Genomic DNA, 23,067 nt, shown 5'->3' on the forward strand with positions numbered 1-23,067 from the left:
TGGGCTAAAGCTGGAATGGGACAATGAACTGCAAGGTGCAAATGGAGCAGAACTGATCAGAGTGAGAGACCCTGTGACCAGGTGTCCATTTTGGTTCATCTCAGGTGCAGCCCTGGCTGGGCTCTGGTGCTGCCCAAGGTGGGTCCATTGAGGAGATGCTTTTAATAAATTCCTGCTTTATTCTTTAACTCTGTCCAGCCTCTATTCTAAAGTCAACCTTCACAAGGCATCAGTGATTCCAAAACCAATCCCTAGAACACATTCCCCCTTCCCTGCAGGAGCAGCAGGTTCATCCCCCATTATATTCCCATAAAATCATCAAAGCTCAGGAGAGAAAGGGGTCCCCATATCCATTCCTCCTGCATATGCCACTCCTAGGGTAACATCAGCACACAAAGTAAGGCAGAACACCTGAGGGGACTGACTGGAAAAACCAGAATAGAGATGGAAACAGCACAGATGGGACAGAGCATACTGGGCTTAAAAGACAGAAGGATTTTACCAAGCAGTGCTGTTACAGTCAGCATCTTACATTTGAAGGACAGCAATAAACAATTAATGAATAAACTTCCAAACATCTCTAATTTTGATGCCTGAAATGAATCTGGAAATCCGAACGCCCAAAATAGTTTTGCAAACGTGATTCCCAGATCAAGAGAATAGCATGGTTGTTGCTTAAAAATAAAGCTTCAGCACAGCCCCACAAGGCAGGTTAAAAATGGGTAGTTGGGGTAACTGCACCACAGCAGTCCAGATTGCAGCACATGGGATCAATCTGGCAGCCATTCTAATGGGAGTCAATGACAGCCACACCATTAGCTCAGAAGAAAAGAAAACTTTCATAAAGTCAGCCTGGAAACGCCTGAATAAACTTCAGAGCTCCTACAACAGTTACTATGGAGTCCCTATGGAAACAAGCAGCGAGTTAAGCAAAGTGCTAATCTCAGCAAAATACAAAAAAGAATGCTTATAGCCATTTAGCTTCTTTATTGCAGGGCTTGGTGCTGAAACACAAGGCTGGCTTACACCCTGTAGTCCCAGACACTCTTTCCTTGCTCAAAAATATACACTAGCACTCAGCTTACTGTGTGGTTAAAGCACAAATTCAGCCTTACAAAAGCACAGTATCAGTGTGGGTCTCCCACAAGCCAGAGAAAATGAAAGTTGTCCATGGTGGACAGCCCAGGGGGTTTCAAACAGTGGTTTGCACATCCACCCTGGGGAAGCGCAGTCCCAGGGGTAAGTGGGACAACACATGAGGGCAAAACGTGCCTCAGGCTCGAGCAACTACTGCTTCCCTTGCAGTGAGTGCCAGGGAGCAGCTGATAGCACTCCACCACACAAGCCACATCACACAAGCTGTGTGACAGCAGCAAGCACAACACACCTGTAAGGGTTAATGCAAGCTTGCACTCTGTGCAAATGGTGCTGCTGTTCTGGGAAAGCAAAGCTGAACCACTCATCTGCAGAGCAGAAAATCCGCAACACTCACATGGCCACTGCCACACACACGGAGCTGCTTGGTTTTTCTTGGGGAAGGAAAAAAAGATGTGCTTTTGCAGGGGAAGGAGCTAAAACTTTCTCTTCCCACCAGCACTGAACTGAAAGCAGCAGGAGATCACATGGGCTAGAAGCATTTACACACTGCTTGCCTTTTAGTAAACAATGAGGAAAGAGTGCATGAGCTACACTGAAACAGCTGTAAAACATTTTACAAACTGCTGCAGATTTCTTTCTGAACAGCAGCACAAAGGACTGATACCAGGAGAAAGAAAAGGGGATTCAGAGCAAACTTCAGCCTGCAAAGAAACACAGCTGATCATTTCAGAAAGTCAGGTATTTGACAATGAAACTCAGCCTGGATCTTAAAGGTTTCCCAACACTGACACAAGCAGGACCTGTGCACTTATACGCCACCAGTGCACCATTATTCTCCTCAGGCAGCCCAGCAACATGTACAAGTGCTGAAACCCTTTTTCTGTAAATACACAGCAATTTCAGCATCTGATTCTCTCCACTCTCCAGCATCCAAACTGGGAGCTCAAACGCCCACCTTCCCACCTTAAAGCTGAAAACCAAATCACAATAACTGAAATTCACTCCAAAATTCTTGTGGCCAGAATTCCATCACTCCTGACACATTACCACAAATTATTTTAAGCTCCTTACACATTTTCATAGGACACAATGGTTAGAGGCACATGACTCCCATCACCATTCTAAGCCAATTTTGTTCCAGGCTGTTTATCACTTGTTTGTGGTCTGTCAAACTCTGCCCTTTGGGAAGGGGTGGAATGAGTAGCTAATTCATTACTAGTGAAATTTCTGACATTTATTGATGATGAGAGGATATCCTGCAAGAAGACACCAAGTTCAAATTTTCACACAGCAGTAGATCACACACTGATGCTGAACACCATGATTGAAAGAGTGTACAGCTAAGTGGCTAAAACAAACTTATGGCCTCTGAGCTTTGAAGAGTCCAGTTCTCTGAGTGCTTCACATTACTGGTCACAGGAGAAGGAAAAGCATCAAGGAGCTGCAACAGTGTAAACATGAAATGCCACGGTTGTTATTAAAATAGTATTTTATTTTATGAATAAAAACTAAACAGAATTAGGGCACGGTTCTATTTTCTCTTTTTCCTTGTTTCCTTTGAACTATGCTGATCATCTCTCTTTGAGCCAAAGCCATATCTACCATTCCTGTGCTGATCCTGCCACTCACTCTCCAGCTGTCTCAGCATTTCCTGGGTCAGAAGTCCCTCCCTCAGCAGTCTGTTGGCAAGGGATCCCCGGCCGTAGCTTTTCAGCTCCTCCTGCCTGCCCCCCAGCCGGGAGGGCCTCGTGCTCTTGGCTCTCCTGAGCCCTGCAGCCTCCACTGCGATGGACAGAGCCTCCGTGGAGGCTGCACCGTGGCGCTCCGGCACCGCCCTGGGGTCCCTCTGAGTCCCTGAGAGAGGAAAATCTTCTGCCACCACCTCAGCCGTGCCAGGGGCAGCTGCAGACTGGGAGGCTCGGATCAGCTTTGTGATGTTGCAGACACCAATCTGGATAATGTCGTCCAGTTTCTTCTGGATGTCCCTCACGAGGGCAGCGTCAGGGAACATGTCCATGAAGCGGTAACTGGAGGGAGGCAAAAGCACACACAGTTAAACCTTCTCACTGGGACACAAGTGGGATATGCACTAAGTAAAATGAATATTCATTACATGTTGCATGGGAATACGTATTTAGTTTGCATTTCAGCTGCTCCAGTCCTTGTTTCTCCCTTCTCCTTCTGCAAGTCACACACTGCTGCCTGCAGAACTCACTCCCTCAACACTCATTTGTCAAGATCCTCTAAAAGGCCAAAGGAGCCCATCCTGCTCCAGGTACATATGGGCCTCTGTGACCGTGTTCACAGGGGCCTTAGGGTGAGGGAAGAGACAAGGATCTGACTCCATGTTTCAGAAGGCTGATTATTATTTTATGATATATATTACATTAAAACTATACTAAAAGAATAGAAGAAAGGATTTCCTCAGAAGGCTAGCTAAGCTAAGAATAGAAAAGGAAAGAATGATAACAAAAGTTGGTGGCTCGGTTCTCTGTCCCAGCCAGCTGACTGTGATTGGCCATTAATTACAGACATCCACCATGGGCCAATCCCAGATGCACCTGTTGCATTCCACAGCAGCAGATAATCAATGTTTACATTTTGTTCCTGAGGCCTCCAGCTTCTCAGGAGGAAAAATCCTAAGGAAAGGATTTTCCATAAAAGATGTCTGCGACAGGCTTCAAGACACTTCTAGGACTGCAAGTCATAAATAACAGGAAAAAACAAACAGTCTTCAAGCACAAAGACAATACCTTAACCACAGATAGAGGTCAAAAACGTCATGCACAGCTTCGAGGTGCACCAGCTCCTTGATGTTCTTTGGAGCAGCCAAGGGCCACTTGGTGTGGCGGCAGAGCCAGTCGAACGTCAGCGGCTCGTTCCTGCTGAACTGCCGTGCAAACTGAACAACAAACACAGGAAATCCCCAAAGAGTTAAACCCCCCAGAGTCTGTGTGCACAGAACACTCCACAAACACCTGCTTTGCTTTACACAGCCCAAATGCCACACATTCTTTTACTTAATTACCCAACACAGGAGTCACCTCTCCTTTCCAGGGCCTCATTAACACAATTTGTCCATGGGCCATGCACAGAGTTAAGCAACAAAAGCACAGAGCTATCCAGAAAAGTGTAACACTGAAGGCATTTGACTGCATCTAGCAAAGCAGATGGACTTTGTGTCTTTTTTAATCCTCCTCACCCTATTTGGTTAATTATCTTGTTTCAGGGTTGCCAGAGTTTGGAATATTAAATGTATTCCTTGGTTTAGGAAACACGCTACCCACAAACCAAACAGATTAATCTGCCCTAGAAATCCACTCTTCTGAAACCCAGAGACCTCAGCTCTTCAACTAACAGAAAAACAAGTCAAGTAAGATTTAAAGCTAAAATTTTCAAGAGTACTCATGACTTGGAATAAGTGCTTCCTATCTGGCTGATACTAAATTGGGTTTTCTTGGCCAAGCAATGGGGCTTAAATTCACACAAGCATTCACAACAATCTACCTCCCTCTAACACTGCATTATGCCCCTCTGCACCTTCACTACTTGGAATCCAAAAGCTCAGCATTTTCCTAAGGAAGCACTTTTTTCAACTCTTTAATCAATCACTCATTTTTTAAAGATCTTTAGCCATTTTTGAAAAGCAGGGTTCTAATATTTGTGACATGAGAGCACCACATCAGTTTCATTTACACTATTTTAAAAGTTTAATGCAGTCTTTAAAAAGGGTACAATGGCAATACTGTCTAACAAACAGTCCCAAGTGACATTGTTATTAAACCTGAAAAACTGAAAAATCAGCTGACTACAAATTCCTCAAAATAATCACTCCTGGGGCACAGCAAAACCAATTCATCCAAGCCTGAAAAGTAAAGTGACACAATTCTGAGAGCCACTTACAGCTCTGTGTTTTCTGAAGTTTAAATTCTGTGTAACTGTGTTACAGCATCAGCAATCACCCTTAATCCCACATTTACTTCTGTTGGCAAGCCAACAGCTCACAGGAGAAGTAACTTGGTTTTTAATGACTGCTTTTAGGAACATGCTGGTGGCAAAGCTTAACAGTGCACAAGGGACCAGGGAACACCACTGTCATCCCTCCCAGTCCAGAGCTGACAGACAAGGACAAGCAGTAGGATTTTCAGAGGCAAACAGCAGAGAAGCTATCCCAACTTTAATTTCCATCATGAGAACCAGTTTTCAGAGGTTAAAAGCTTTGGTCAATAAAAATAGTGAAGAATTCAATACATGTCCAGCTATTTTATATCCCTTCTACTACCTGTGAGCACTTTAAGAATGCTCTCATATGATGTGATAGAAAATCCCACAACAAACACAGCAGCTAGACACAGTCCCAGTGCACCAAAAGCCTCTTGGTACAATACAAACACCACATGTTTTGAGGGGGAAAAAATAGCTGACCTTCAGCAAAGTGGTGCACACAAAAGGCTCTTTCCTGTTCAAGGGTGCAGTGCAGAAGACGTATCGTGATCTCAGATTGAGTGGAATGTGCTGAATCATATCTGCCAGAAATTTAAAGTCATCAATATTGCAGACAAAGTACATCCCATCGACCTGGGAGAGGCTCACAAAGATATCCTGGGAAAATAAAACCAAGTGGAAGAATGTTAGTACAGGAGAGGCTCCTTCAACTTTGTCTTACCAAAGCAAAAAGTTATTTAGAGTTTGAAAGACTAGTTATACTGAAAGAACAATTAAAAACCCTCAGATTTGACAACAGTAATAAAAAGTGGGCAGGGGAGATCGTCCTGCTCTTTTAGCAGAATTTGCATTAAATTCTCCAACATAGGGGAGAAGACACAACACACTACACTTTATTTAAACACTTTCAATCAGTCTCCTAAATAACAAAGTTCTGGAAGGGTACATTTTAGTTACAAAGAACACCATCGCAGGAACCAGTCACCACTATGTTTAGCAACTTCTCCAGGTTTGTCACTTAGCATGACCCAAAAAGCTAACTTTACAGCATGCAACTCAATAATTGAGGTATTTTTAGCTCAATGTCAGGATCAGATCTATTTTAGGAAGAAAGAAAACACAAGCTAAATCCAGTAGTGCAATAGAGGAGTTCAAAGAAAATATGAGACACACTCAAGGTCTGGAGAAATGGAAGATGCAGTGCACCCTGCAGGGGGAATTTTATGGCCCCCAAAATAATTTATGCAATGCAAATCTTTGAAAGACACTTTTAAAAACATCTTTAAAGAAACTACGAGCTTTTTAATTAAATATGAATATTTAAGAGATCAAAAACAACACAAGGTTTTTATCTTAACACTACTATGCTAGCCCAGAAATTGCTAATTTAAAAATTTTAAAGATGTGCTGTTACCCTATCAGGCTAAGTCTTCCAGGAGGTCTCCAGGTATAATCTTTTATTTCAAGGTTAGAAATCTGCATTTTGCTATATAACAGCAGATCAGCAGCAACAATAATGCACATTTAAAACCATGAAAGCTGCCAAGGATTTCTCAGTTTACTAAAAGCTGTGATAATGATTTATTAATACAGTATTAGAATCTTAATTTCTACTTTATAATGTTTAGGTACATCCAAAAGAACTAGTATCTATCTAAAGAGGAGATCAAATGGATCCCACAAAATCAGTTTCCTAAAAGTTACACAGTTTTACCACAAAATCCACAGAAACAGGAAAAACAATCAGGTAGACATCAGATATGTGGAACAATACATATGTGGAACAATATGTGGAACAAACAACCAGTTTTCTAGGAATTTTCAAATAATTTATCTAATTTCAGATCTCTAATATCTTCAGCCTTAGAACTAAATATCTACATTTAAAATTCAGAAAAGCTGGAATGAAAAAGCTGCTGCACAGTTTTAAACACATGTAAAAATGACTGACAGGTTTCAAAACTTCTAAGTCTAGCACAGAAAAGTTGAACATCCTAAACCTGTCTGCAATCACTTGTGTGGCAGAGAGAAGAATCCAATTGATAAAAAAATACACACAAGGCTGTCTGTCAGGCCTCCCAAGGGAAGCTTTGTACAAAGCAATGACTATAAGTGATACTGCATTTTTAAAGAAGCTGCTAATATTTTCATCATTCTTACAATTAAGTTGGATAGAGTGGCATCAGGAAGATGATAAGCAAACATTTCTATCTGCTCAGGAGTAGGATGTAGTCCAGCTGCCTAAATGGGAAAAAAAGAAAAAAATTTACATTAATTCTCAATATTGTTTTAAAGTCAATCCACCAGAAACAATATATTGAAAGACAAAATGCAAGAAACCAAAGCACCCTGCAGACTCCAGTTTATTAAGCACACTTAGCTGAAACTTAAGAGCTTTTGTGCTTGAGCTTTTAATTATTAAAAGAGCAGATTTCATATAAAAGCAGCATAGAAAGTCTCTATTGTAAATGCAGGTCCACTGATGAGGGGAGAAAATGATGCATCTGACTCCATGCTCTCAAGAGGCTAATTACTTTATTATACGATATTATAACAATATAATAGTATAATAATATATTATATATACTATTATATAGTATTATTATACTATAATAATTTAATAGTATAATACTATATTATATATAGTATTATATAGTATTATTATATACTATATATAATATATACTATCCTTTAGTATAGTATATATTATTATACACTATACTATACTATACTTTAGTATAGTATAGTATTAAAGAATACTATACTATTCTAAAGAATACAGAAAGGACACTTACAGAAGGCTAAAAGCTAATAATGAAAACTCGTGACTCTTTCCAGAGTCTCAGCACAGCCTGGCCCTGACTGGCCAAAGAGTGAAAACAACTCACACTGAAATCCAGTGAAACAATCACCTGTGGGTGAACAATCTCCAAACACATTCCTCATGAGCACAACACAGGAGAAGCAAATGAGATAAGAATTGTTTTCCTTTTCTCTTTTCAGCTTCCCAGGAGAAAAACCCTGGGCGAAGGAATCATGTTCAGAGAATGTGAATGCCACAAGTCTCCAAACAGGACGTATATCAAAGTCACTGTGGCACAACTCATGTTTATGGGTCGCAAAGAGAAGGAACGATAATACAGGATCAGGATATCAGAATGCAGCCCCAGAGCAGAGGTGCACAGGCTGGCTCTCACCTGGACAGGGGGCACGGGCTCCCTGAGGATGTCCCTGAGCTGCGCGAGGTCGTCGCGGTGCATGGTGGTGACCTCGCCCTGCCGGAAGGAGGAGCCGAAGCGCCCGGCCCTGCCCGCGATCTGCAGCGCCTGCGAGGTGGTGATGGTGTCTATTTCCTTCTCCCCCTTCTCGTTCACTGTCGGCTTCACTATGGAGTTAAAAATTATTCTTCTTATGCACCTGAAAGAGTTCAACAAAACAAAGAGTAATCCTTTTTTGCTAATTACTTCCAATATGAGGAATTAAAGCTTTTTGCTTTTTTATAAGTTTTTTTCTCCTCTATAAATTAGGGTATCACAGATACTACTTATGGACACAGCATATTCTAAAGGGCACTGGCTAGTGGCAGGAGAATAATCATCCCTGCACACATCAATCACATCCTAATTGCCTCCCAATCCATTCACCAGCACCTGCCTCAGCAGTTTGTAGTGATGTGACTGCATGTCCCTCACCAATGGAATACATCTGGCACTGGGCTCAGCTTGCTCTGTATTTCAGAAACGCAAGGGAATGATAACTCTGACAACCCAGCCCACTTGACTCCAGTTCATCCAGTAGGCCCTGTCATCCATGGCCAACCATCACACTGAATTAGGCCCAGGGAGCCATTTAGCTCTGGAATCACTTTTAAAACTAAAGCCTAGTTCTGCCTAACCAAATTGATCACTACTTCAAAACTGAAATGTATGTACTGTGTTATCTAGACACAGCAGATATTTAGATAAGTTAACAACAACAATCAGACTGGGGAGACAAAAAAGCAAAGAAATTAATGTGGCCATCACACCTGAAGGAAAATAGAAGTACCATAACCTGCTGCAATACTTACAAATTGAGTCCCATTCCAATTGCATCTGTAGCAACTAAAATTTTGCAAGGATCATCAGGATCATTGAATTTCTTTGCCTGTTCAAGCTTTGTTCCTAAAACAGAATGACAGAACACTTCACATTGCAAACTCCATACAAAATTTAGACAACACATCGCTAAGTCCAATGTCATTATAATAGGCTGAGTAAGAAAATAAATAAATTGGTATTTGATTGGTATTTGGCCAGATGGGAGGAGGGATTTAAATCATTCCCAGAGCTGTGGATAGACCTCATTTAATTATATCTATCTGAAGATCAAAATTAAGTACATAATAAAGGTCTAATCCCAAGATTAAAACACCAGCCAATGAAAGCTGATTACTTTCTCTAGCTATATAAAGAAGCCAAAGTAGGAAACCAGCAGTGCTTTATTTTGCCATAAAGCAAGCAGTGCCGGGGGGTTTCTCCTGAGGAAAGCACAGGAAGCAGAACACTCCCTGAGCAATAAAAGCACAGTGCTTTACCTGGGGGCAGGCTGCCGTAGATGACAGCACATTCCAACCCTCTGGCCTCAATCTGGCGGCTGACAGAGTAAATGTCATTCTTGCTGAAGCACACAATGCAGTCCCCAGCACGGAGGTTATCCAAGGACTCCAAGGCATAATCCAGCACAGTCAGGGGAGTCAGCCTCTCGTAGTTCCTGACCTACAATTCAAGTTGTCCAAAAGGGTACTTTTTAAACTCAAATTCCACCATATAGAGCCTAACCAGCAATGCATCCTGTAAAGTCAGCAAACTCGAGAGCACCGTGCCCCCCTGGAAGATCAGAGCTGTAAAAGCCCATAAACAGCTGTACCAGCTGCAGCATCCCCTAAAGGGAACTCAGCAAACCACTTTTCTTCCTACAGAAAAACAGCACCACTATTTAAAAAGGGAAGGAAAGAACTTTGCAACATCTTTGCTTTACAGAAATTGAAAAACAGTTTAACAAGACTGTGGCCATGGTATTTTCTGAAAAATCCTTTCCTTAGGATTTTTTCTCCTGAGAAGCTGGGAGGCCTCAGGAACAAAATGCAAACAATGATTATCTGCTGCTGTGGAATGCAACAGGTGCATCTGTGATTGGTCTCATGTGTTTGTTTCTAATTAATGGCCAATCACAGTCAGCTGGCTTGGACTCTCTGTCCGGGACCAAAGCTTTTGTTATCATTCCCTTCCTTTTCTATTCTTAGCTAGCCTTCTGATGAAATCCTTTCTTCTATTCTTTTAGTATAGTTTTAATATAATATACATAATAAAATAATAAATCAAGCCTTCTGAAACATGGAGTCAACATTCTCATCTCTTCCCTCATCCTAAGACCCTGTGAACAAGGTCACACAAGACTTCCTGCAGGACAACTTTGAGCAGTGACATCCCCAAAAGGACCCTAGATTTTTTCCTGTTTTACAGCAAAGAGAACCTGACATTGTGTTCACAGCTTCTCAGAATTACTTACTTCAACTTCCTCCCCTGTAGTGTACATGAGCTCTGTTACCAAGTCAATAGCAGCAGGTTCTCCACAAACGTGGATTTCTTCTGCACAGAGGCCTGAACAAAGCCCAGTGAAATAAAAAGCAAAATGTTACTTGTTTATATACAACAGTAGCTTTAGTTGCCTCTTAGAGTACCAAAAAGTCATATTTTAGTTGCTAAACACAATGAAGACTGTATTTCACCTCCTTCAACGAGCCAAGCCTGCACCTAAAGCCTCTCCCACAATACACTATTTCCCTAGAGCTGCTCTTGATCTCTTAGCAGCAGGTGATTGACAATTCATCATCGTGATAATCAGAGCAGCCAATACCTCTCTGCACCCTCTCAGCCAAAACAAGAGGTACCCTCAGCCACTGAACAAATGGAGCAAGCTTTGAGTATGTTTTACTTACTACTCATGTTTTACTAACTCCCAAACCATAGCAGAACTGAGGGGTTTTGTTTTCTACATGAATTCACCTCTAATTCAGTCAGAACACAAAAGGGAAAAACAGGAAGTAAAGGAAGTGTGACAAATCTGCTGAACTTAGAATCAAAAGCAATGAAAGAAAGGGTCAAGAGGGAATCAAATTCCAAACTTCTATTCCAAATACGAGGAAAACTGTTTCCAAAATTCCTCTAGAAATATTCTAAAGTTAGCAAAATAAGCATTGTTGTAAGAACATAACAGATTGATGCAGGTCTATAAATGAGCCATTTGAAATTAACACTATAAAATATTTAAAGCGACCATTATTTAGCACAATCTCTACAAGGGTACTATCTTGAAAACCAGTGTTGTTTTAATTGAACAGAAAAGCATATTTCTTGGAAATAGTCAATGTAAAGACACAATGTAGTAAAGACTCCCTATTATCCAAGGAAGGAAAAATAAAAGAGGCATCTGAACTAAATTTTAAAGACCCATTTGTTAAGCAAAACACAACAGGCAGCTTCCTATCATGCAGACAAACCCTTTGAGGCAGAGTATCTCTAACTTGCTGTGGGAAGACATTAAAAACAAATACTTTTACTTTGCATCACATAACCACTAATGACTCTACCAAGTGCTAAGCTTGTATTTCATGTGCCATTAAGCTAATTCACTGCCAACACCACCAAGCTCACCTAGAAGGGCTCTTGTCCAAGCCCAGCCTCTGGCAGGATCTCTGATCATCTGAATTTCATCAATCACAGCAACTTCATCTTAAAACAAAAAAAAAAAAAATATGATGCACCAAGGAAGAGAATCTAGAACAGCAGTACAAGACATGAAGGAATTGAAGGAATTTTAAAGGTTTCCTAAAAAAGGTTGCTCAAACAAAGCTAATCCTCTATCACCAAAAAACTATTCTGAGATGATCCATGTTTCTTGAACTGCTCTATCATAGTTCAGGAAACGTTGATTCCTGAGTGAAAGAGAAGAGCTCAGCTACTTTGGAGTCCAAAGAATAACAAACACACAAGGATACCACAGACAGGACACAAACAACTCTCTGTACTTACAAGGTGTGTTAGTGCTGCACATTTCAATGGTACAAGCGACGTGAGGAGCCTGTCTGGAGTCCTCATTGGCAAAGAGACGCTCTTCTCCTGTCACCAGGTCACAGGGCACGTTCTGAGGGCATTCACAAATCTCAGGGTAAGTTTTTGAACATGAAAGAATCCCCTTTCCAAGAGGACAAAACCAGTTTCTCACAGTAGTTTCAGGACAGTGTAATAGAGGCTATCCTGGAAATAACTACTCAGCCTTGAGAGACTTGTGCCTGGTATTGAAGTCCTGTCACAGTGGAGGTGTAACGATGAGGCGGTGGTGTCTGTAATTAGATACCTTCCCCTACACCTGCAGGAGGTTACACCTTCCCCTGAGCATTTCAGAGCTGTCCCATCTGCCACCAAAGAACTGTCAGAAGAGCACAAGGGGCTCACAAAGCAAGGCCCAGCAATGAAGGAGCCTCACAAGCTCCAGCTCCTTTGGCAATTGCCCTGCTGCCTTACACTCACACAACAAGAGCTCATGAGGACCAGCTGTGAGAGACAGCTGAGGCCACCACCCTGCCAGCCCTACCCTCCTTGGTGCTGCTGGCTGCTCCATCCACACCTACAGCCATACAGAGCCCTGCTGGAAGCCCTGTCCAAGCTCCAAGGGCCCAAACACGATCCATGATCCAGGAGCCAGCCAGTGAAAAGTTCTCTCACACACTAAACACGTGGGAGAACAAGGAACAGCACTGACTGTACCCACAGTCACTCTGTGAACACATGTGCTACATTACAGCTGTCTCCTAGGACTGAACAATCTTTCTGATGTGTCGCTAGGAGTTACAAATTCTACATGAAAAAAAGAGAAATCACAACATCAGTACTGTACACACACACTGTTCTGAGTTAACATGTGATATTAACATGGTTGTAGTGCTTCAGAACTGGTCTGGCTCTCTGCAGCTGGAAACACACTGGTGAGGAACCTCCAAAAATATGCCAAATGAAACACTATTGAGAATTTCCTCTAGCACAGCTCTGCCCTTCAACACATCTGTATCTGCAGAATTTTTCAAGGATGGTGAAGTGAAATAAATTAATACATTAAAGCAGAAGGTTGGGGGGAGTTAAGCAAGAGTATTTTTTTTGTGTACAAGCTATAACAAAGGTCATGGGCAAAGGAAGACTGAAAAAGCTGATAGCAGCACCTGGCTAACCCAGGGAGCAACAAATGCCAGAAGAACAGAGGCAGGTACAGGGATGATGGCACAGCACAGGCTCTGGGGACAGCACTGCTCCATTCTGCAGCTAAAGCACAAATGCACAACTGATTTCACATGAGCTGACAGCACTGCAAAGCAAAGGGCTCCAGGAGCACCTGGGGCCACCACAGAACTTCACAGACATGCATGCATGAGACTGTTCCAGCACTAGGGATGTTGGTAAGTAATATGACATACTGACAGCATCATTACTCTTTTGGAAGATCTCATGAGCCAGAAGTTTTAGTGGACCACAGTATATTCCAGATTTGGCTGACAAAAATCTCTGGATAGCATGGTAAGTTTTTCCACTGTTTGTAGGACCAGCATGGAATATTATCTTTCTCTGAATAGCTCTGGCATCTGGATACCTAAAGCAAAGACAAAAAAAGTATACTTCAGTATATTCATTCTGCTCAGCCTATTTGCCTACAGAACTTCTAAGTAAAAATGAGAAAAAAAGAGATCTGTTGCACATTATCTGGATACTGACTCAGGAGAAACTGGAAATTATATCAAGCATTTATTCATTAATAATTTTAATGTGTGTTGAAAGCAATAATATCAAGTTCTTAGAGACAGTATAAAGAGGTTACTGTGTCTTACATATTGATCTTCTGAGTCACAAAATGCTTTCAAAGATTCAGAGTGAAATTCACACATTGTTTTCAAAATAATTCTTATTATTCCTGCAATTCTCTCTCCTTGAGCTTATCAACATTTTAATGTTTTGATGTGCTACCTCCCAAACACATTGCCAGAAAACATCTTCATGGAAAAGCCACACCAACTCAGTGACTTTCATAGCTGATATAATCTTATTTTCTTTTTAATTCATTGTAACAAGAGTTCCTGACACAAATTATTGCAAAAACAGAGAAAAGCACTGAAAATGCCGAAGCCCACAGACTCTGGAATTCCATGGCAGTAGGAACAGGAACCAGGGCAGCCCCTGGAGCACACTGACCAGTTTGGGGGCAGCCTCAGGTCGCTGATCTTGCGCAGATCATCCATGCAGTCCAGCATGGGGAAGATCTGCTTGGCGTGCCTCAGGAAAAACGGGAACAGATCATCCACGTGACCTGGAGGAACAAACCCTTTTCAGAAAGTTTCTGTGCCTGTCTGAGTGTCTGCCTTCATTAAAAACTTTGAAAAGTATTTTCTACCATTTCCACCCCACACTTAGGTAATCCTTTCAATTCTGGCTCTCCACAAAATTCAGTAATTACCTCAGTGGCAGAAAGGGAAACTAACACAAGTACCTGTACTCATTCAGCGATGGAATACAAGCACAATAATATGAAAAAGTGCATCTCATTTCAGTATATCCACTCTGCTCAGCCTATTTGCCTACAGAACTTTTAAGTAAAAATGAGAAACTGTGGAAAAACTGGATGAGAAATAGTTTTTCTGTCGTAAGAAGATTTTAGCCCCTTCTTCCCAAATAGGGAGGGGAGGGGGAAGAAAAGGAGAAAGAAGGAGAAGGAGAATCTTTTAAAGGGCTTTTATGAATAAACAGAGAAAAACAGATTTGCAGCTTCTCCAAGCTACCAAGACTTAGAATGCTGGTTCCAAACTCTAAAATCAACTCAGAAGAGAAATCCAGGTTCATTCTTCTGAATGTCTGCACAGCAGACATGTGGGCCTTAAAGGTCCCATTTCAGGTCACACTCCTACTGTCCAGCTCTCTTAGCATTTCAAAGAACTGCCTTGATCTAAACCTCTGTTATTATCAAACATACACACACAAAAAGAAAAAGCAGTGGTTTGGGGTTTCTTGGAGTGTTTTCATTTTGTTGGGGGGATGTTTGATTTTGGGGGAGGTTAAATTGAGAATTATTATTCAATTAATAAAAATTATTGTGGAAATATTTTTTAAACTGTGGCATATTAAATTATCATCTTTGGACACACAAAACTCAAAAATTTCAGTACTTCTGTATATGAGTTATAAAGCATAATGGTCATCTATAACCAGATAAAAAGTGGAAATGAGAAAAATTTTGTGCATAAAATGTGGAATATTTTATGCACAAAAAATATAATGAGACAATTTCCTAAGATGGCCAACATTTAAAATCTACACATTTACATTTAAAGACAAAACTCACAGCCACTGCAATCTTCAAAATCCCATCATTAAATCCCACTGTGCAAATCACACAAGCTTTCTGTGTGGATTCTGCTGCTCCCAGCTGGCATCAGCTCCCAGGTAAGAGCTGTTAATGCCAGCACAGGATGCACCAAGCAGGCAAGGACACCTCTGTGAGTGCCACAGGGGACAGAGCACTGTCACACAGCTGTCCCCGGAGCCACCAGCCGGGACAGAGCTCTCCAGGTGCCCTCTAGTGACTGCTGGATTGCAAAGAGAGGAATAAACAGAGCAGCTCTTCCCATTTCAGCCCTGAACAGATGCTGTGCAACCACAGGCTGCTTCCTGCTATCACCTCCACAGCTTGCATTTCCACTTCACAGGATTTAACAACTGAACATTCCCTTGGATGGGCACAGATGTTTCTGATAGGGAAGCAGGGATTTTTAATCTCTCTGACAGCAGTGAATTAATTCTCTATCATATTGAATAATAATTCTCCGTAGGAGGTCCACATGTACATAGGTAAGTATACAAGGAAAACCAAGTAAAAATGCACATTTTATTTTACAAGCATTCCAGATACTTGCCTGCACCACAGCATATATCATTGAGAATAATATGCAAATCAGCACTCACAGAACTGGATTCCATGATATACTTCCTAAAGCTTATAAATGCCTGGTGAAAGAGGCGAGCTGGGGGGAAAAAAAAAAGAAAAAGAATAAAATTAATGTGGCCAGGATCAGAAAACTCTGTTTGTAAACACTCAATAAAACACTGAAGCAGTTCATTTAAAACCTCCACCTTAATATAAGCTACTAAAAGTAAATATAAAGATTATTTGAACCAAGCGGCAGAGACAATGTAAAGAAGCAGTGTTGAGATAAAAAGATCACATCTAATGCCATATTTGAAGCAAAACAGATTTCACATTACAGTAATATAAACTTAAAACATTTTCTTACCATCTAGTCCATTTTCAGCTCCTAATCTTTGAATTTCTTTTCTTTTGTAGAACTTATTTAAGTTTTTTAGGACTTCACCTGTAGAAAAAGAATAACTTTTTTAGAGCTTCCTCAAAATTTGATCACATTCTCCTAGCCCAAAGATCCTGGTTTACACTCTGGAGAGAGGGAATCTTTCGATGCTCAACAGACACAAATGATATCCCCCTAAATCAAATAAAGTCATGGAGTGAGATTGGGGTTATTGTGGAGGACAACCTTCAAATAAAGCAGAGTAACAACTGCCACTAAGGTGGTGCCAGCCTTCCCCTGGTGCTTGACAGGAAACCATAAAGATGGGAATGTGCAGCTAACAAGTCATGGAACAAACTAATTAGTGTTTTGGGGTGGGTTTTTGTTTGCTTTTTATCAGCACCTATCGGGAGGTTTTAATATGAAAAGCAAATCTGCTTGAGCTGCTTGGTGACAGCTTTAATCAACATCCTGAGCCATGTTCTTCTCTCCACCCTGCTTCCAAGACAGACTCCTCAGAAAGATCAGGTAATCCAGACACAGCATTCTTTCTTGTCTCAGGTTAAATAAATGGAAGGAAGAAAAAAAACCACAGTTCGTTCAGATGCATCACAAATTACTCAGCTTTCTTTGAATAAAATCTTATACACTTTTTAATAAACCCTTTCTCTCTCCTAAAAGGCAAGTTTAGTGTTGCAACAAAATTCTACTTAATCAAGCACACGCTGATTTTAGCTCATTAAGTGTTAGCTAAATGACAGTACAGAAAGATGTGTCCCCTTTCCATCTACAGCAGATCACAAATTCACAAAAAATCTAGGAAATTTCATGAAGGCCTATTCATGAGCTTCCATTATTCTTCAAACTCAAGTCTGTGACCGCTGCATTATAAAATGCTGGGAGTGACAAATGCAGCACAAGTCACTGGACACAACACTGGCAGGCTCTGCTCTCTGTAACATGGAAAGCTCCCAGGAAAGCAACCTTCAATTATGGGAAGACTGCCTCTCTAAAAGCTGTGACAGAGACAGCCCCCTTGGCACAAGGAAAATCAGCAGCTGAGGAGAACATGGCAGATTTAAACGCACATGCCATAGCACCACAGCAGCGTTTGAATGGATTGACTCGGGTCTGAAATGCCCCCAAAGGCAACAAAGAAGCACGGGCCCCAGCAGGACTGCATTTCCCAGGAAGGCACCCACCCCCACGTTCAGGGCCCTGAAACCCAAGGCAGGCTGGCAAACAGCGCAGGACAGCAAGCCCAGGGCTCAGTGCTCTGCAGAGCCCCCCAGCACTGACACAGGCTCAGCCCAGGGCTCAGTGCTCTGCAGAGCCCCCCAGCACTGACACAGGCTCAGCCCAGGGCTCAGTGCTCTGCAGAGCCCCCCAGCACTGACACATCCTCAGCCCAGGGCTCAGTGCTCTGCAGAGCCCCCCAGCACTGACACAGGCTCAGCCCAGGGCTCAGTGCCCTGCAGAGCCCCCCCAGCACTGACACAGGCTCAGCCCAGGGCTCAGTGCTCTGCAGAGCCCCCCAGCACTGACACAGGCTCAGCCCAGGGCTCAGTGCTCTGCAGAGCCCCCCCAGCACTGACACAGGCTCAGCCCAGGGCTCGGTGCCCTGCAGAGCCTCCCCAGCACTGACACAGGCTCAGCCCAGGGCTCAGTGCCCTGCAGAGCCCCCCCAGCACTGACACAGGCTCAGCCCAGGGCTCAGTGCTCTGCAGAGCCCCCCAGCAGCCCCAGCACTGACACAGGCTCAGCCCAGGGCTCAGTGCTCTGCAGAGCCCCCCAGCACTGACACAGGCTCAGCCCAGGGCTCACAGCACTGACACAGGCTCAGCCCAGGGCTCGGTGCTCTGCAGAGCCCCCCAGCACTGACACAGGCTCAGCCCAGGGCTCAGTGCTCTGCAGAGCCCCCCAGCACTGACACAGGCTCAGCCCAGGGCTCAGTGCTCTGCAGAGCCCCCCAGCACTGACACAGGCTCAGCCCAGGGCTCGGTGCTCTGCAGAGCCCCCCAGCACTGACACAGGCTCAGCCCAGGGCTCGGTGCTCTGCAGAGCCCCCCAGCACTGACACATCCTCAGCCCAGGGCTCAGTGCTCTGCAGAGCCCCCCAGCACTGACACAGGCTCAGCCCAGGGCTCGGTGCTCTGCAGAGCCTCCCCAGCACTGACACAGGCTCAGCCCAGGGCTCAGTGCCCTGCAGAGCCCCCCAGCACTGACACAGGCTCAGCCCAGGGCTCGGTGCTCTGCAGAGCCCCCCAGCACTGACACAGGCTCAGCCCAGGGCTCAGTGCTCTGCAGAGCCCCCCCAGCACTGACACATCCTCAGCCCAGGGCTCAGTGCCCTGCAGAGCCCCCCAGCACTGACACATCCTCAGCCCAGGGCTCACAGCACTGACACAGGCTCAGCCCAGGGCTCAGTGCTCTGCAGAGCCCCCCAGCACTGACACAGGCTCAGCCCAGGGCTCAGTGCTCTGCAGAGCCCCCCCAGCAGCCCCAGCACTGACACATCCTCAGCCCCCCAGCTCAATTCACAGCCCATTGGCCTCGCTACAAGACTGAAAGGTCAGAGCCAAACAGCTCCTATGCCTGGCCGGTGACATTGGGACCGTGTGCCCAAGGTCGGGAGCCTTCCCCAGCACAAACACTGTCCAACAATGAGGAAAATCTAACAAAACTGGCACTGCAGCCATGTGAGCTCATCCAACTGCACACAGCACTCAGAGCATGTGTCCTGTCTCATCGCCACCCTTTCACCATCCACTCCTGCTTTGAGAGCTCCCTTTGTTTAACCCTCATTCTAGAGCTGGCTTAGCTCTTACTCCTCAATTACTTTCACTTCTCAGCAGCATTTTTAAGGTTCTCTGTAAAAAGATAGCAGTAAAGTTCAGAAATCACTCAATCTCCAATGTATGAGGATTCATTTAGATGTTTCAACCCTGTTTGCAGGAGACTTTGGAGTCATTTCCCTGCATCTCTGATGCCAACACCCCACTGCAGTCGGGCTGTCTGTAACCACTGGGGCAGTGAGGTGCTTTATTTCACAATTCCTCCCCAAATATTGGACTCCCATTGTCCACTCCAAGCAACCTGTGCATGTACCAAGCCCTGACACTCAGTGACAACTGATGCAGAAGATACACACACCAAAACTGAAAGCATCCATCAGAAACTGAAAGCATTCAATTTCCAGGTCTGTAATGAAGTTTTTACAAAACTGGCTTTACAAAAGCTTCTAAAAAGACCTTTAGTCCTCCCAGCAGCGTTTGACCAGTGTGAAAACTATAATCACTCTCACTCGAGCAAGTAACAAGCTAACAAGATGATTCACACTGCAGGTATGCTCACTAACAAAGTTTCTGCACCAGCTGCAACCAGAAAGCTCAAAAATACAGATCTTTATTAAATCTAGTCAGTACTGAGCAGCAGAATCTGACAAACTATCTGCAATTAAAATATTTTTAAAAATAGATGCGTAATACTGTGTGTGGTCAGAACCTGAAGGGGGAAGCAGAGGAAGACTTTTTATTTCATTTTTTTTAAATGGCTACATGTTTAAGAAGGTCTTGTCCTGTCTTCTCTAACATTATTTGGTTTCAAAATACCAATACTTTTAAAATACATTATTGTTTTTTCAAAATACTGTTGACAGCAACAAAGAGAGCCAGATGAGCACCACACAGGTTACACCGGCTGCTATTCCTCGCCAGCCTCACAGGGGAGAACATCAGGCTGTCTGAAATAGTTAATTTCCACATCATTTTAGCCAGCCTGGTCTCAACAACTTAAACAGAATCTGTACTTATTTTCCCAGAGCATTTTAGTTGTGGTTCTGAAGACATCCACCATAACTGTTCCTCTAATAAATGAGACAACAGGTAATGTGCAAGTAAGGAGACATCATTCACCTTTATTGGCACCTGAGGAACGCACTACTCATACCAGACAAGTTTGACAATGCAGATTTTCACATTACAGCTGTTCAGGATTCTTCATCCTGACTGCGATTTTTTAGCTGTCAAGGCCAGATATTCCTCTCTCCACAGTCCTGAACTATTAAGATAATTTGCCCATGCTCCTATACTCTGGAGTTAAGATAAATAATGCGTCATCACAACACTTAATTACGAGAAGATACGAAAGATTTCCATTTGCAGCATTAATGCTTCCAGATCAGCAAACATCGAAAGAATCAAGACCTTGGCTCTTATTTACCAAACCTTCAAAGATCGAGGAGTCGTAAGATCACAGAACTGCCTGGGCTGGAAGGGACCTTAAAGACCATGTCACTGCAGTCCCCTGCCCCAGGGCCTCACCTCCCTCACAGGGAAGAATTTTTTCCTAATACCCAATCTCCACCTACCCTCTGTCCATGTGAAGCCATTCCCCCTTGTCCCGTCCCTTCACCCACTTCTGATCCAAGCACACTCACACACAGACAATCTCTTCGGTCTGCAACAGCAATATTTGAGGAAAGCGTGTCTCTAAAGTGCAGACACCGCTGTGGTTCTGGAATGCAGTCTGGCTGCGGGGCACGCCCCAAGCCAAGCACCTTTATCCCGACCGGCCAAACCAGGGGATGGAGGAAGGGCCAGCGGAGGCTCCTGCGCACAGGTGACACCTACAGGCACTGAGCAATCACAGAACACCCTGCGCTGGAAGGATCACCCTGCTCAGCACAGCTCCAGGAACCCCACGGCATGCAGGTGCCATCTCACTCAATATCCTTCATCCCACCTCACCCTCACGGGCACAGTCAGCGACAGGTCACACAAGGCGCGGGGAAGGAGCCCTGCTCTTAGGGCAGAGGGTGTTTCTGAGCCCGGGAAAGGACCCCAGAGCAGCAGGATCACACAGTCAGCTAAGCCACAAAGACCTCTCTGATCATCGACTCCAACCTATGACCAAACACCACCTGTGTCTGCCACATGCAGTCTGTCCTTAGACACCTCCAGACATGGCGACTCCAGCCCTTTCCAATGTTTATTCACTTTTCCGGTGAAGAAATCCCTCCCAATGTCCAGCCTAAGCCTCCCTTGGGACAGCTTGAGGCCGTTCCCTAGGAGCAGAGCCTGATTCCCATCCAGGCTCCTGGCCGGGAGCAGGAGAAGGCGAGGTGTTCCCTGAGCCTGCTCTCCTCCTAGCCGGGAGCAGTCGAAGGAAGGCGAGGTGTTCCTTGAGCCTGCTCTCCTCCTGCCAGGGAGCAGTAAAAGGCGAGGTGTTTGTTCCCTGAGCCTGCTCTCCTGCTGGCCGGGCCCCAGCCGCTCCTCACCCGATCCGTGCCCAGCCCGTTCCCCGGACCGGCTCGAGCTCCCGAACGCCCTTCCCGAGCCGAGCGGCGCAGAGCGCTCGAGGCGCGGCCTCACAGCCTCCAGCGCCGGCGGGCAGAGGGCGGCCGAGGCCTCACGGTCGGAGCCCCGGGGCCCCCGCCCCGTCCCCTCACGGTGCCGCCCGCACTCACCCTTGTCGAGGGGCCGCGTGAGCTCGGCGCCCACGTCTTCTTCGGCCGCGCCGCCGAGGCCGGGTTTCAGCGGCACGGGCACGAAGAGCGAGGTGTCGGGGGCGCGGGAGGCGCCGCCGTCCCCGTTCGCTGAGGAGGATGAGGAGGAGGCCGAGGCGGCGGCGGGGCGCGCGCGGGGAGCGGAGCCGCCGCCATGGCGGAGCGCGAGCGCGGCGCGCGCCGGGAGCCGCCGCAGCAGCGGCCACGCGCAGCGACTCATCCGCGGACAAGGGCGGCGGCGCGCGGCCAACGCGTCATCGGCGCGCGCCCGCCCCGCCCACCCGCGCGTGCGCGGAACCGCCCCCGCCCCCCCCCCCCCCCTCCACAGACCCTGAGGGAGCGCAGCGCCCCTCACACACAGACCAGGCGCGGTTAGTGAGAATAAAGCCGGTTTAATAATTCAAATAGCAGCTCAGGACGCCTTCCCCCCGCTCGTTACACATGGTTGCACAATCAGGTTTTTCAAAATCATCGTTTCCAGGTTTACGACATGCAAGTGACCATGAAAATATTTGGTTGTTTTGGTTTTTTTTAACTTTATTCAACAGGCACTTACATGAGGGAGTTGGATTTGCTCTCAGCCGAAGATATCCGCGTTAGGAGTATCCTAGCATAAAGTACACAGAGTCTCTGCTTTATCAAAGTGCCACAGTAATAAAACAGTTCTTACAGAAATGTAATTTGATTATTTACTTACTCATAAAGTAAGGTTACCAATGACACTTGCACCGGAGCTGAGAAGCCTTGGTTTAAAGGCCAAGAGAACCGAGTGCAAGTTGCCTTCCTCACAGCAGGCTTCCATTTGTGCCAAGCCACAGGTGTGACACAGAGCCACGCTCCGTGTGAACAATCAACACTTCGCTCCTTTAAGCTACTTCTCCAAACACTACATGCCTATGAGATGATGATAAAGACAAACAATCTGCAGGCCAGACAAGCTTCTAAGTTTTAAGGCTTGCCTGGCTTTGGATACCTTTGCAGAAGCCCAAAAAAGCTCGTTTGCTCTAAGAGTCCCCAGAAGGATGTCCTTTGGGGACATTTGCCTCTCCTGTCACGACAGTTTTAGACACTGACTGTGAAGACAGTGGAATCATGAAGCCAGGAGGAAACACAGTTTCACATATTTGCAAAATAA

At 44.7% G+C, this 23,067-nt stretch overlaps 1 protein-coding gene across 2 annotated transcripts; it reads right to left on the reverse strand.

The window, feature by feature from the left end:
* Positions 1-2,569: 2,569 nt before the first annotated feature.
* On the reverse strand, positions 2,570-22,152 carry SUPV3L1 (Suv3 like RNA helicase). Of its 2 annotated transcripts, XM_058810501.1 has the most exons (15): positions 21,894-22,152; positions 16,415-16,492; positions 16,037-16,144; positions 14,322-14,436; positions 13,557-13,725; positions 12,117-12,228; positions 11,739-11,816; positions 10,594-10,685; positions 9,620-9,800; positions 9,113-9,206; positions 8,241-8,460; positions 7,204-7,284; positions 5,524-5,700; positions 3,852-4,000; positions 2,570-3,125 (listed from the first exon to the last, which is right to left on the reverse strand). In XM_058810501.1, the coding sequence occupies exons 1-15, from the start codon at positions 22,150-22,152 to the stop codon at positions 2,630-2,632; spliced, it is 2,409 nt and encodes an 802-aa protein (XP_058666484.1). In that variant the 3' UTR covers positions 2,570-2,629. The 2 variants fall into 2 exon arrangements, with proteins under 2 accessions (XP_058666484.1, XP_058666485.1); XM_058810502.1 differs by lacking the exons at positions 16,037-16,144; positions 16,415-16,492; positions 21,894-22,152 and having other exon boundaries at positions 13,568-13,725; positions 14,322-14,434.
* Between the last annotated feature and the right edge of the window lie 915 nt (positions 22,153-23,067).

The sequence above is a fragment of the Ammospiza caudacuta genome, chromosome 9 (genome assembly GCF_027887145.1).
Source record: "Ammospiza caudacuta isolate bAmmCau1 chromosome 9, bAmmCau1.pri, whole genome shotgun sequence".
Classification (NCBI taxonomy): Eukaryota; Metazoa; Chordata; class Aves; order Passeriformes; family Passerellidae; genus Ammospiza; species Ammospiza caudacuta.

Excerpts from the sequence above, each read along its gene's own strand:
- SUPV3L1 (XM_058810501.1), bottom strand. The coding sequence starts at position 22,152 with ATGAGTCGCTGCGCGTGGCCGCTGCTGCGGCGGCTCCCGGCGCGCGCC. Across the intron at positions 16,145-16,414 it reads AGCTGAAAATGGACTAGATG|CTCGCCTCTTTCACCAGGCA; the intron begins GTAAGAAAATGT and ends TTTTCCCCCCAG. Across the intron at positions 7,285-8,240 it reads AGCCCGTGCCCCCTGTCCAG|GCAGCTGGACTACATCCTAC; the intron begins GTGAGAGCCAGC and ends TTTCCCATTTAG.